At 41.0% G+C, this 12,308-nt stretch overlaps 1 protein-coding gene across 1 annotated transcript; it reads left to right on the top strand.

Annotated features, from left to right (window-relative positions):
* Positions 1-1,098: 1,098 nt before the first annotated feature.
* Positions 1,099-11,536, top strand: pskh2 (protein serine kinase H2). The gene is made up of 3 exons (XM_002939157.4): positions 1,099-1,465; positions 5,286-5,952; positions 9,031-11,536. The coding sequence occupies exons 1-3, from the start codon at positions 1,209-1,211 to the stop codon at positions 9,349-9,351; spliced, it is 1,245 nt and encodes a 414-aa protein (XP_002939203.3). The 5' UTR covers positions 1,099-1,208; the 3' UTR covers positions 9,352-11,536.
* The last annotated feature ends 772 nt before the right edge of the window (positions 11,537-12,308 follow it).

Raw genomic sequence — 12,308 nt, 5'->3', positions numbered from 1 at the left:
CAGTAGCCATATCTAGGTATAGTTTAGGGGTGCCAAGAACACAGACATTAGAGGACATAGTTGCAATCCCTAGTATGATGAGGGCAGATATATCAATTATTCCAATTATTATTCAGAATGCAATTCATGGTGTATGATGTTCCTTTAAAAAGGGCAGTTTACCTTAAAGTTAATTTTTGGTACAATGCAATGTAGACAGAAGTATTATACCACAATACTAATGTAGTCTTTTTTTGTGAATTAATTTTGATTGACTGGTTGCTAGGGTGCCACTGATTCTAGAAACCAGGGAGAAGTTTTAATGACATAAATACTAAAGTTAGTGACTTCAGCACCACAAGACTTCACTTTAGGTTTGTAGCTGAATCCTCTGAGTGAGCAGATCTACAGCAGGGATTCTTATGGATCCTATGAGTCAGAAACTACAAATGGGGCCCCATGATAGATACAGCGCATTTACTACTACAAGAGAAGAAAGAAGTAAAAACAAGATTTATATATATGTGTTTATGTAAAACTACAATGTACACAATGTTCTTTACAAGGCATTAACACAATCAGGTGTACAGTTAATAATAAATTAGACAGCGACAATAAATAAATCAACACTTAAGTGCTTAGGTTTCTTCAGTACACAGAAGGGTAAGGTCCCTGTCCCACAGAGCTTGCGGTCCATTATATCTGGTCCTAAACTGATCTTGGGGTCACAAAGGGACTTCACATAATTTTGTTTCTCCTGCAAGACACTGGAATATTAGTAACTCATAATGGCAATAAGAAAAGGGGCAATTTGGGTTGTATTGCCATCAAGGATAGGAATAGGTTACCGGGGAAGGAGTGTTTAAGTGATTTAGGGAGTTCCAAAAGCCACAGCTGTTTGTTATAGCAATGGGGCTGTTACAGAGGAAACTGCAGTACTTTGTGCAATGTGGCACCCTGGTGTCAGACCCCTATTGTCTGTGCCTGTCACTAGTGAGCAAATAAGAAGAGAGAAGCAGATGCTGAGACCTGTTGCACCGAGCTGCCCCCCCCCCCCCCGGCTGCTGACATCACAGGCAGTTATACAGCATGTCCCAGCTCTCAGCCTCTCACTAGTTCTGCCCAGTGGGCAGGAAGGGTTTCTAGTCACTCTCACTGAGCCTTGGACCCTGGTCTGGGATGGATCCCCTGTCTGTCCTCTCTGGGATCCCATCCTCCTGAGTCCTGACATGGGCTGTGGAGTCAGCAGCAAGGTGCTCCCGGAGCCCATGGAGCCCCCACTAAAGAAGAAGAATCCCTATTATGTGAAGCTGATTCAAGCTATGGTACCTGTGCAGTTTTGCAGCCAGCCTTCCCAGTGCAAGGAGGAGTTCTGGGGTCTCCAAGAGGAACCCTGCCGGGCACAGGACCAGGAACACAAATTGCAATCAAAGAAGAGCCAAGTGGCCCGATACCGTGCCAAATTTGACCCTAGAGTTACTGCAAGGTGAGCCCATTCTGTCAATCATGTGTTTGGGGGCTTTCATAGCCTTATCTGTCAGGGATGCACAGGGCTAGGCTCACACCAGGGAAAAAAATCTTTGTGGGATGGTGGGAGTTGCAGTTGGAGAGCCATAGGATCAACATTCCAGGCTAAGTAATATCAAGCATTTGCTAGACAATGAAATACATGTCATTTGCCCTTTCTTAAATTACATTTACTGGTAAACAGGGGTCCTCAGGTACTGGATACATACGCTTTCTACCTTAAATTAGCCCTGGCACTGCCGGGAGTGCTAGAGTGCATGCCTGGAAGAAATAGGCATTTCTCTAATCAATTACTGTCATTGTTTTGTAAAACACTAATGATGCAGAAGCATCAATTAAATGTACAGGGCCAGGGTCGGATTGGGGGGTGAAGGGCCCACCGGGGCTCCCGCCCCAGGGGCCCTGCAGGTGCCCCCCTCCCGCAGGGGCCCCCTTAACCGCCCTCGCAGGGCCCTCCACCTGACGTCCTCCCCTGAGCGCATAAATTTAACGCGTCAGGGCAGGAGCGGTTGGGCAGGGGAAGCATCGGAAAGGGCCCACTAGAGCCGGGCCCACCAGGATTTTTCAAATAGCACCGAAATCTCCAAATGCTCTTCTTACACTGATATTGCCCATCTGTCTGGTACTCTGCAAACCCCTTATATACCTGCTCAGCCATAAATGTATTTTTTGCTGTGTAACTGTGTAGTAAGGTGCAAATTGTGGTTTGGTAACACACAGATGCTGACTAGCAAATGCTTGCTGCTTATTGGTTGCTATAGGTGACTATCCTGCATATATTGCCCTCATTTTACTCAGCGCAGCTTGGCAATGGGCAAGTTAATTATTGGCCACATGGATGGTTTCCCTCCCCCTATAAAGATATCACTTGGGCATGAGAGGCACGCCAGTCTCTCAGGCTGATGCACTGGATTATTGCCTGTGTTAGCTCTTCTGTTAAACAGGCCAAACAACTGGATTATTCCATACAGCAGGGATCCCCAACCTTTTTTACCCGTGAGCAACATTCAAATGTAAAAAGAGTTGGGGAGCAACACAAGCATGAAAAAGGTACCTGAACAAGCCAAATAAGGGCTATGATTGGCTAATTGGTAGCCCCTATGTGAACTGGCAGCCTATAGAAGGCTCTGTTTGGCTTTACACTGGGTTTTATGCAACCAAAACTTGCATCCAAGCCAGGAATTAAAAAATAAGCACCTGCATTGAGCCCACTGGGAGCAACATCCAAGGGGTTGGGGAGCAACATGTTGCTCACGAGCTACTGGTTGGAGATCACTGCCATACAGCAATAATGATGTCACTTGGCAACTTTGCCAGCCGAAATACTGTAATAACATTTGCACTAGGTCTAACAACACATCAGCAGATACCTTTAAATGGTCACCTGAAACACCTGATTGGTTGCTATGGGTTACTAGACCTATTATAAACTTCGGGACTTTCATTACATTACCCATCAATTACTGAAGATTCACTCTCAAAAGGGCAAACTGGCAGGTCTAATTACATCTCACGAGGGATGGCTTAAGTTGAGTAATTTTTGCCAAGAAAATCCACTCTCCTTAAGATGCAACTGGACCTCATAGCTAAAGAATACACACACCAGGTAATACGGCCATAAACAGAACTGTCTTTAGTGAGGTGCAGATGAGGGCAACCAATACTTCCCCAGTCCCTTATGGCTCCAAAGCTGTGTCTGACTGAAGTACTTTAGTCCTACCCTAGGACTACCAGGAACCCATCCCTTCAGGGCCTGCCCGCAATCATTATAGATCCCATCCTAGGATCACCAGTGCCTCACTCCTGACCTTTGCTCAGGGCTATAGCTTTAGCCAAGCCTCCGCACTACAGTGCCACCATGGGATTGGAGCCAAGTTGCACTGGGATACTTCCCAGTGGGCCAGTCCAACCCTGCTCCACAGATATCTCCCTCTGTAGCTGTAAGGGTAAAGGCACATTGGGCTGTACTCTACATTCCTCGGCCCCAAAAACATTAAAATGACATTAAAGTAGCTAAAGCAGTCTGGCATTGACTAACACTGCCTGAGCAGTGAAAGTACCCAGGGAAATTTCTCTGTGTGCTGTCCCTTGAGGCAGCAGATCCCATTCCAACCACCTCCATTCCTCTCTAGTGCAGAGAGTGCAATAGAAAAACTGAATTTCTAGTTAAAAAAAATGTATATTCAGTTCTTAAAGTTACCAAGGAAGGCAGTTACACTGTCCCAGGTAAAGCTCGACCTGAGTTAAGGTTCTTAACGCTTAAACAGCACTGTTAGTACCAGCACTTCAAAAAACTTCCTTTGCTTTATTAGACATGTATTGCATGACAAGAGCTGGTATAAGCGCTGTTGGGGGATTGCAGTGGAGCTTGAACACCACTTTTTGGGGCTAATTTAATATGTTGCTTAATGTTTCCTCCCACTCTCTAAAACCATACAGGTAGTCTAATTGGCTCTTGAGGATATTGACCATATATATGTGTATGAATGTGATAGGACCTTAGTTTAGGCTCCAGTTTAGGGGGCAGGAACTGATGTGAATGATGTATAATCTCTCTAAAGTGCTGCGGAAATGTGATGGCACTTTATAAATACCAATAAATAAAAGTGCCCAAATCAGACCAATGTGCCGTTAGTTTCCTCTCGGAGCCTGAACTTCTGGCCTGTTTGGTAAATAAATCTGTGATGAGTCCAACTTCATACAGAGAGGCTACAATATCTGTTTTGCTTGTGGTCCCACAACAACAGTAATGGCTCTAGCTAGTCTATTGGGCATTTTGGATTCAAGTCCTTTTTTGGGCTGCAACATTTAATCAGGGCCTCCTTAGCTAAAAGTATTTTTGTTTGGTGTGCGTCAGAAAACCTTAGACTTGTTGTCAACTCCATGTAGAACGTCTTGTTCAAAGCTTTAAAAATATGCTCATTTTTAATATTTACCTTTATGTGCATACAGCATTGTCCTGCATGTATTCTCTGTGAAAATGAAGCGATTATCTATTTACCATACGCTTCTCTCATCAAATCAGAACGTAAAGATTTTGCAGGTCATTTAACTCAGACCTATTTTTTACCTCTTTGAAAATCATGGAGCCATGAAGGGACTTGACTAATGACAGCAGAAATATGTGATCTACTTATTGGGCACACAAGCCTAGGCTTGCACATGTTTCCAAGTCCTAAATCTGCATTGCAGCTACTTTTTGGTGTGAATTTTCCTCAAATTAAGATTTCTCAGCTTGTCTGAGTCTTTAGATCTGAGCTAAACACAACAGGCAGGGGGCTTGTGAGCCTAGACACACCATTCTTGTTCCAAACTTGCTGCTGTACATATCCTGCATGCAGTGTGCAATTATAAATCCCAAGCTTTCACACATGGATCATATAAATCTTCTTTGGATTTCTATCATGGTATAAAGCCACGACCCTTTAATACAGTTCCACATGTTGTGGTGACCCAGAACCATAAAATTATTCCTAAGACCATCGGAAATATGTGTTTTCCGATGGTCTTAGGCGACCCCTGGGAAAGGGTTGTTCGACCCCCAAAGGGGTCCCGACCCACAGGTTGAGAAGCTCTGGTATAAAGCAACTGTAGGGCCAACTTCTCCATAAGCTGTTCAGTCCTCCTATTAAATATTATTTAGATATATTAGGTAGACTGTCTACTGTTTTGCTCAATTTTGGACCAAACAAGATTAAATTTACCTTTTCACTTTGGGCAGAGCCCAGGGCATGGCCAGTGTTCCCTTCTGTAATGTAACTGGTGTTTTTCTCTTTCAGATATGATATCAAGGCTCTCATAGGCAGGGGTAGTTTCAGTAGAGTTGTAAGAGTGGAGCACAGAGCCACGCGGCAACCATTTGCAATTAAGATGATTGAAACAAGCGCCAAAGAAGGCAGAGAGGTTTGTGAGTCAGAACTCAACATTCTCCGCAGGGTCAGCCACCACTACATCATTCAGCTTATCGAAGTGTTTGAAGCTCGTGACCGAGTCTACATGGTGATGGAGCTTGCCACCGGAGGAGAACTGTTTGACAGAATAATTGCCAAAGGATCTTTTACTGAGCGGGATGCCACAAAGGTTCTGCAGATGGTTTTGGATGGAATAAGCTACCTCCATGGACTGGGCATAACACACAGGGATCTTAAGCCAGAAAATCTCCTCTATTACCATCCAGGAGCAGACTCAAAGATATTAGTCACTGACTTTGGTTTAGCCAACTCTGGTAACAAGGGAGGAGATTGGTCAATGAGGACCATTTGTGGAACCCCAGAATATATTGCCCCTGAAATTATTCTAAGGAGACCATACAGCAATGGAGTGGACATGTGGGCCCTGGGGGTCATCACCTATATATTACTTAGTGGATCCATGCCCTTTGAAGATGAGAACCGTACAAGGCTTTACCGCTTGATCCTTAAAGGCAAATATAGCTATATGGGTGATGTAAGTATCCAGCCTAATATTACTATTACCATTAATAAAAGTAAAAGGAGTTACCGATCTGTCACATTTCAGAGCTAGTGGCCCGTGAAACTGGGAAAGTGTTTATTTTAAGTAGCCAGAAAATTAGTGTTAGTGCCTATTTTCTATACATTTTCTGTGTATATGCATTCATACATATAAATCATAGTTGCCTTATTGCTTCATACTCAGTATCATACTCTCCCCTATCCATTATATAAGTACATATATGCACAATGCAATCTGTAATCTAATTATATTCAGTGTGGGAATGTTAGCAGGGGGCTGCTCTCTATGTCTCATTGCCATCACCTTCTTTCAAAATACATACAGTACCTGTCATGGTCAATTGTTAGAATCAATATCCCTAAATCAGCAATTTCCAATGATATCTTAGACTCAGCTTTTGCACTAGCGTGCCAGCATACAGCTGCGTTTTGCCTGCTGCAGATCTGATTGATTATTACAATATGGCGATAAAGGAACAGTAATTATAATATAATATAGTGTTGCTCTGCACTGGTACAACTGGTGAGTTTGCTTCAAAAATACTGCTTTAGTTTATATAAAGAAGCTAAAAAATTGAAAAGGCACAGGTTATACAGCAGATAACAGATACGGTCTGTTGTATACAATGGGATTCTACACAGCTTATCTGTTATCTATTATGTATCATGTGCTTCAATGGCTGCCCCCTAAATGAACTATAGTATTGTTTCTGAAGCAAACACACCAGTGCAGGCAACAGTACATTATATTGTCAATCCTTTACAGCACTTTCATTTTCAGATGTTACTGTTCCTTTCCATGGAGATACTTATTGCTCCAGAGACTGATTTGTCAGTAAATGATGTGACTCTCAATCTTCAGGAGTGGACCCCTGCCTGTGTTATAGTGATGGTATTGTAGAACTATATCTCTCAGTTTGAGATCCTTAAATGGGTTCCAGTGGTTCTGAGAGTTAACCAGTAACTTCTTTATTAACAGAACTGTTCACAAGAATTATAATTAGGCACAAGTGATAGGATACAGTTGCTTTGCTTTTCTCTTCAGAAAGGAATTACCCATCAGGGGACGTAGTCTCTCAAAAGTGTCACCCCAATCTTTCAGGCCTCTCATGTGGAACCTAGGCAGGACAACTTCTACCCCTAGGTCCCTACTCTTGGGCAGTGCACCCAGGAATCCAGTCCTTAATAAATCCCCTCGGTGGAGCTAAGGCCGCAAACTAGCTACCCTACTCCTATTTCTCACACCCAGTGCAATCTATAAAAAAGAATAACCTCTGGCTTTTCTAGCAAGTTACTCAGCAAGGAAAGAAGTAAGCAAAGGGAAAAAAAGTTGTCAATGGCACCGGTACATAAATGACACTGTATCTCTGCGGGTTTCCTCCTACACTCTGAAAACATACAGGTATCTGATGAAACAGACTCTAGTGTGTGACCTTAGATTGTAAGCTCCTCTGGGGTAGCAGCTGACATCAATTATGAACCATCTCTCTTCCCATCTCTTCCATCCTGTATCAGGACATTTTTGATGACAAGCCCTACTCACCCTGGCAACTGGCAGAAATGTATGTATGTATGTATGTATAACTTTATTTATAAAGCGCCACAAGGGTATAAAGCATTCAGGTTTTTCAGCCTCACTGAAAATGAATGGAACAATGTGATTCTTGCTAGTATGCAACCTTTTTTTGTTAGAAAAATGTAAACTTGAAGCATATTTGAGATCTTTTCTTAAGCTAGCATTCAAGGATAAATATTTAATAAAGAGCACCAGATCTTGTAGCTTTTAGCAGCCAGTCAGATGTTTGCTTTCATATGTGGTTGCTAGGGGTTACAAGATCCAATGAAAACTGTCTTATTTGCCAATCAGATTTGTGGGCTAGATTTAAAGAGAATATAGTTAGGCATTGCTTGTCTCTTGTCCCCATTAATCACTACTGAATAGGAAAAATCTCTGTAGTGCTGCCAATAAAGGTGTGAGATATCTGGCCAAGGAATCACTTGGCTTCAAGTCTCAGGTTCTTTGAAAGTTTTGAGACATATGAAAGGGTTAAAAAAATGTAATTTATTTCACAGTAGGTAGTAGTATTTCCATCGGCACTTTAGCACCAGTCATACAGACAACTGAACCAGTGGGTGCTGGGGTAGAACCAACTTTTGCAGCTGAAGCATGGCACTAATAATAACTCATGGGGGGGCTGAATAAGACACATGGAAAAGTAAGGAGGAGCAGATGCATGGGAACTATAAATTATGCATTGCAAGATGGAGAAAGGTCAAATGTTTTAGAAGTATTGGCTATTCTACAAATAGCCATCCATGGGAGAGCATAGCTGTAATGACCAACTGTAATAAATCATTGGGAAACATTCCAAATAGTTATTAGTGCTGTACTAACTGCCTCATATATATTTATATATAAAGCTGAGGTTAACCTCATAAACACACACAGGCATGGGGGGGGGGAGTCTATAGCAACAACTCGGATGGAGCACCGATCTCATTTTTACCTTCTTGTGTTAAATACATGAAACAGAACTGTATTGGTTTCTATGCTGTAGGATTCTCAACCCATTTCTAGGACATTGTAACCTGTTAAAACGAATATTCACAGATTTCTGTTATTAGCAAAAACTTATTGGCAATTGGTACTAAAATCATTACACAGCATTTCTAAAAGAAATTAAGTTCTGGCTTCATTCCATTTACATGAAACACTATTCGGTCATGGGGCAACCCCCAGTGATAAACCTTTTCCTTCTCTTTCCTATTGCAAGTTTATTTGAAGTTTTAGCCCTGCATAAGCAGCCATTGACTCTCTGCTAGGCTGGCCAAATTCTGCCTTTTCTCCTCCTATAGCCCTCCTATTATGTTACATGTGTTGAACAAAAGCTATTCCAGATTTTAGGACTACAAAACGCAGTTGCTGTGTGAGTCTATGCCATTCAATGCTGGTACTTTATAGGTTCCCTATTTATTATTCTCCATTTCTTCTGCTTAAATGCTACTTTTTGCCATTGTATCTCATAGATTTTCCTTCTTTGTTCTTTTTCAGCCATGGCCTAATGTTTCCAATCTCGCCAAGGACTTTATTGACCGTTTGCTTACTGTCGATTCCAATGACCGGCTGTCAGCATCGGATGCAATGAAACACTCTTGGATTAAGACCATGGCGGCATCTTCATCCATGAAGAACCTTCACCGCTCCATCTCTCAGAACATGAAACGTCGGGTCTCTTCTCGCTGCCACAGTTCTAAGTCAGAACATTCATCCAGATCGGGTCAGTTGAACAAATCCCGGCGCATACGAGAGAGAGAAATAGCGGAGCGCAATCTACGTTATCTGCCTCATACAGTGAGCAATGACCTACTGTGATCATCAGCGCCAGCCAACATGTCTCTTCCTCCTACACAAATACCTGGACTTGATATAGGGGCACATTTATCTGAGGTTCATCTGGAAATCCTGCAGTTTGATGGAATTGCTCCAACTTGCCAAATAAATTGACTTTTATCAGCTTAATAAATGTTTCACAAAATCAGTATCTATCATTATCTGAGCCTTCAGGATTTGTTATGCAAGGCCAGCCAAAAGAACTGGCCGAGATCGTATAGGAGCATTGGGGCAGTGATCAAATGTTTTTCTGAAAAAAAAATCTACTTTCCTGGAGGCATAAACTGCACTTTCCAGCGTGATAGACACAATTCAACAAATTTTTAACAAATTTGCTATAAATAGGTCATAGATATCAGTAATTATTATTGATGAAATGGAGCTGATCACTGGATAAGGATCACTGATAAAGCTGCCCCTATTTCTTTCCATCGTTATTCATCATGGCTGCAATTTTAATTCACTTTCAAAAATAGTGTAAAGTACCTTATGTGATAAATTGTATGGGATTCATTTTTATATTTAATATAATATAGTGGGGGGTTACATTATTATCACTTTGGCCACATTTTTTTAAAAGAAAATATAAATACTCAAAACAAATGCATGAATGTAAAATGGCTCGGTGCACTCATCTAAGCCCTTTTTCAATGTGTATTATTAATTACTCTAGTTTTCACTAAATTAGCAGTTGTTAAACTTAATAAAATGAATTTGAAACAACAGCACCACCTGCTGTTCATTTAGGCTCACTGATTACATGTCATGTGATGTTGCTCTGCTTAAAACTGACCAGCGAAACATTAGAGGACTTTTCTCTGTTTACTTCAACTTAACTTCATTTTCTAAGCAGAGCAAAAAGTACCTTTTCACAAAATTCATTTTCAGCTGACTGTAGTCAGTTCAGGGTCGGAACAGGGCCGGCAGTACACCAGGAAAAAACCTAGCAGTCCCCGTGGCCAAAGCCTGCTCCCCCCACCAGTACATGCAGGTGATCCCCCTCCAATCTCAGCCGAAAGGATGATGTGCGGTACGAAGTGGGGGGGAAGGGGGTTGACATGGAGTGTAGCAGCTCCTAACTGGGGTGCGGGGGTGGAACCCCTATGGGTGCAGGACACCCCAGTCCATTACTGAGTCAGTTTAATAAACTGTGCAGCAGGTGGCGCAGTTGCACTATATTACCAGTTTAAAAACTGCTAAAAGGGGACCTGCCAACTTCCCATTCAGCACTTCCTAGATATCACCCAAATGGAAAATGCATAAGATCTTGGGGTGATACAAAGCTTGCGTTAATAACAGTGTACCCAAAATATGTGACTGTAAATTCCAAGACTGAAGGGAAAAAAAATTAAATGATTTATATAGTGTAAGTAAAGCTTATATTGCTCAGCTAATATGATGGATTTGGAATTCTTTTTTTCAGGTGATAGGTCCCCTTTAAAACTAGAAAAAAACTAAATGAAAATGGCAAAAGTTCTTGCAATATTACATTCATTTGTTTTGAAACTAAAATGTACGTACTAGTCCCCCTAAAATAATATGTTTGTTCTTTTTCTCATTAAGGCACACTGTTTTTTATATATTTTGTAGAAATTTAACCTTTGAGATGCATTCTTTTCGTTAATTATTTTACAATAATGTCATTTTTCTGGCACATTCATTGGCAAACTGTTTTGTGTAAAGAAGATAAATTATTTTTGTATAAAGTAGAGAAATGCTGTGTTTTGATCATTTGGTATAGGTTTTATTTTGCCATTACTGTTGTTACCAACCAACTGTCCATTTCTTTGTATGCAGGATAAGTGGGCAGAGTTCTCTGGGGTTTGCATCAAGCAGACATAGAATCTGCAGAAGTAAAACTAAATAAATGTGTAAATAAATAATAAATAAATAAAACTAATTAAACCTTTATACATCTATGTGGAAGTTTAACATGCCAGTAAACATAACTAGTAAATAATATACCAGTTATGTGTTGCATGAACAGAAGTATTTGTATTTTAAAATCTTTGTATTAAGATTCTAGATCGTATTTTGTTCTTTTACTTCTTTACTTTGTTGTGTTGTAAGTCTCTCCTTCAGCCTGGACTGCTGACACTGGAATAAAGGTATTTTCATTAAGTATTACAGTTATGAGAGTGCATATGAGTGGCTGGGGGGAGGCCTGTATAGTCCTGTATGTATGTATCTATGTATGTATAACTTTATTTATAAAGTGCCACAAGGATACGCAGCGCTGTACAATCTTACAGAATACAAAATTACACACAGGGAGGACAAGTGATATAATAAATAAATACAATAAATACATATATGTATATATATATATATATATATAAGTGCCATGTGGTATGAGACACAGTAGGAAGGAGGTCCCTGCCCCGCAGAGCTTACAATCTGAGTATGTAGCACAGGGGTCTGTGTCATTTGTTTATTAATGTCCTGGAGGCGCCCATTGAAAGTAGTTACTATACGTTCCATGCAGGAAGCTGCTACTCGGCTGAGCAATCTGACTGAACTGGAAAACTGGCCAGCAAACTGGACAATGAGGCTCACTGTCAATAAGTACAAGGTTATGGTGCCATTTTGTATTTTAGGAGTGCTGAGAAAGTTTAGATATATAGTTCAACCAGGTCTTGTGCACCCAAACTTGTCCTTAGAATTGTAGGATGAGCAACATTACTATTGAATGTGTGTGTATATATATATATATATATATACAGTTCCAGTATAGATAGCACTCCACAGAAAAGGTTGACGCCTCAGTGCTGTAGCAGTAAAATATACAAATGTACATACAGAGATAGCCAGCACAAAATATCCTTACATGGTGGTTTATTAATCCGACGTTTCAGTTCCTCACAGGAACACCCTGATGAAAGTTCCTGTGAGGAACTGAATAGTTGGATTAATTAAACCACTATATATATATATATATA

This window comes from Xenopus tropicalis, chromosome 6 (genome assembly GCF_000004195.4).
Source record: "Xenopus tropicalis strain Nigerian chromosome 6, UCB_Xtro_10.0, whole genome shotgun sequence".
NCBI classification, from domain to species: domain Eukaryota; kingdom Metazoa; phylum Chordata; class Amphibia; order Anura; family Pipidae; genus Xenopus; species Xenopus tropicalis.
This window is presented reverse-complemented; position numbering and strand designations above follow the sequence as displayed.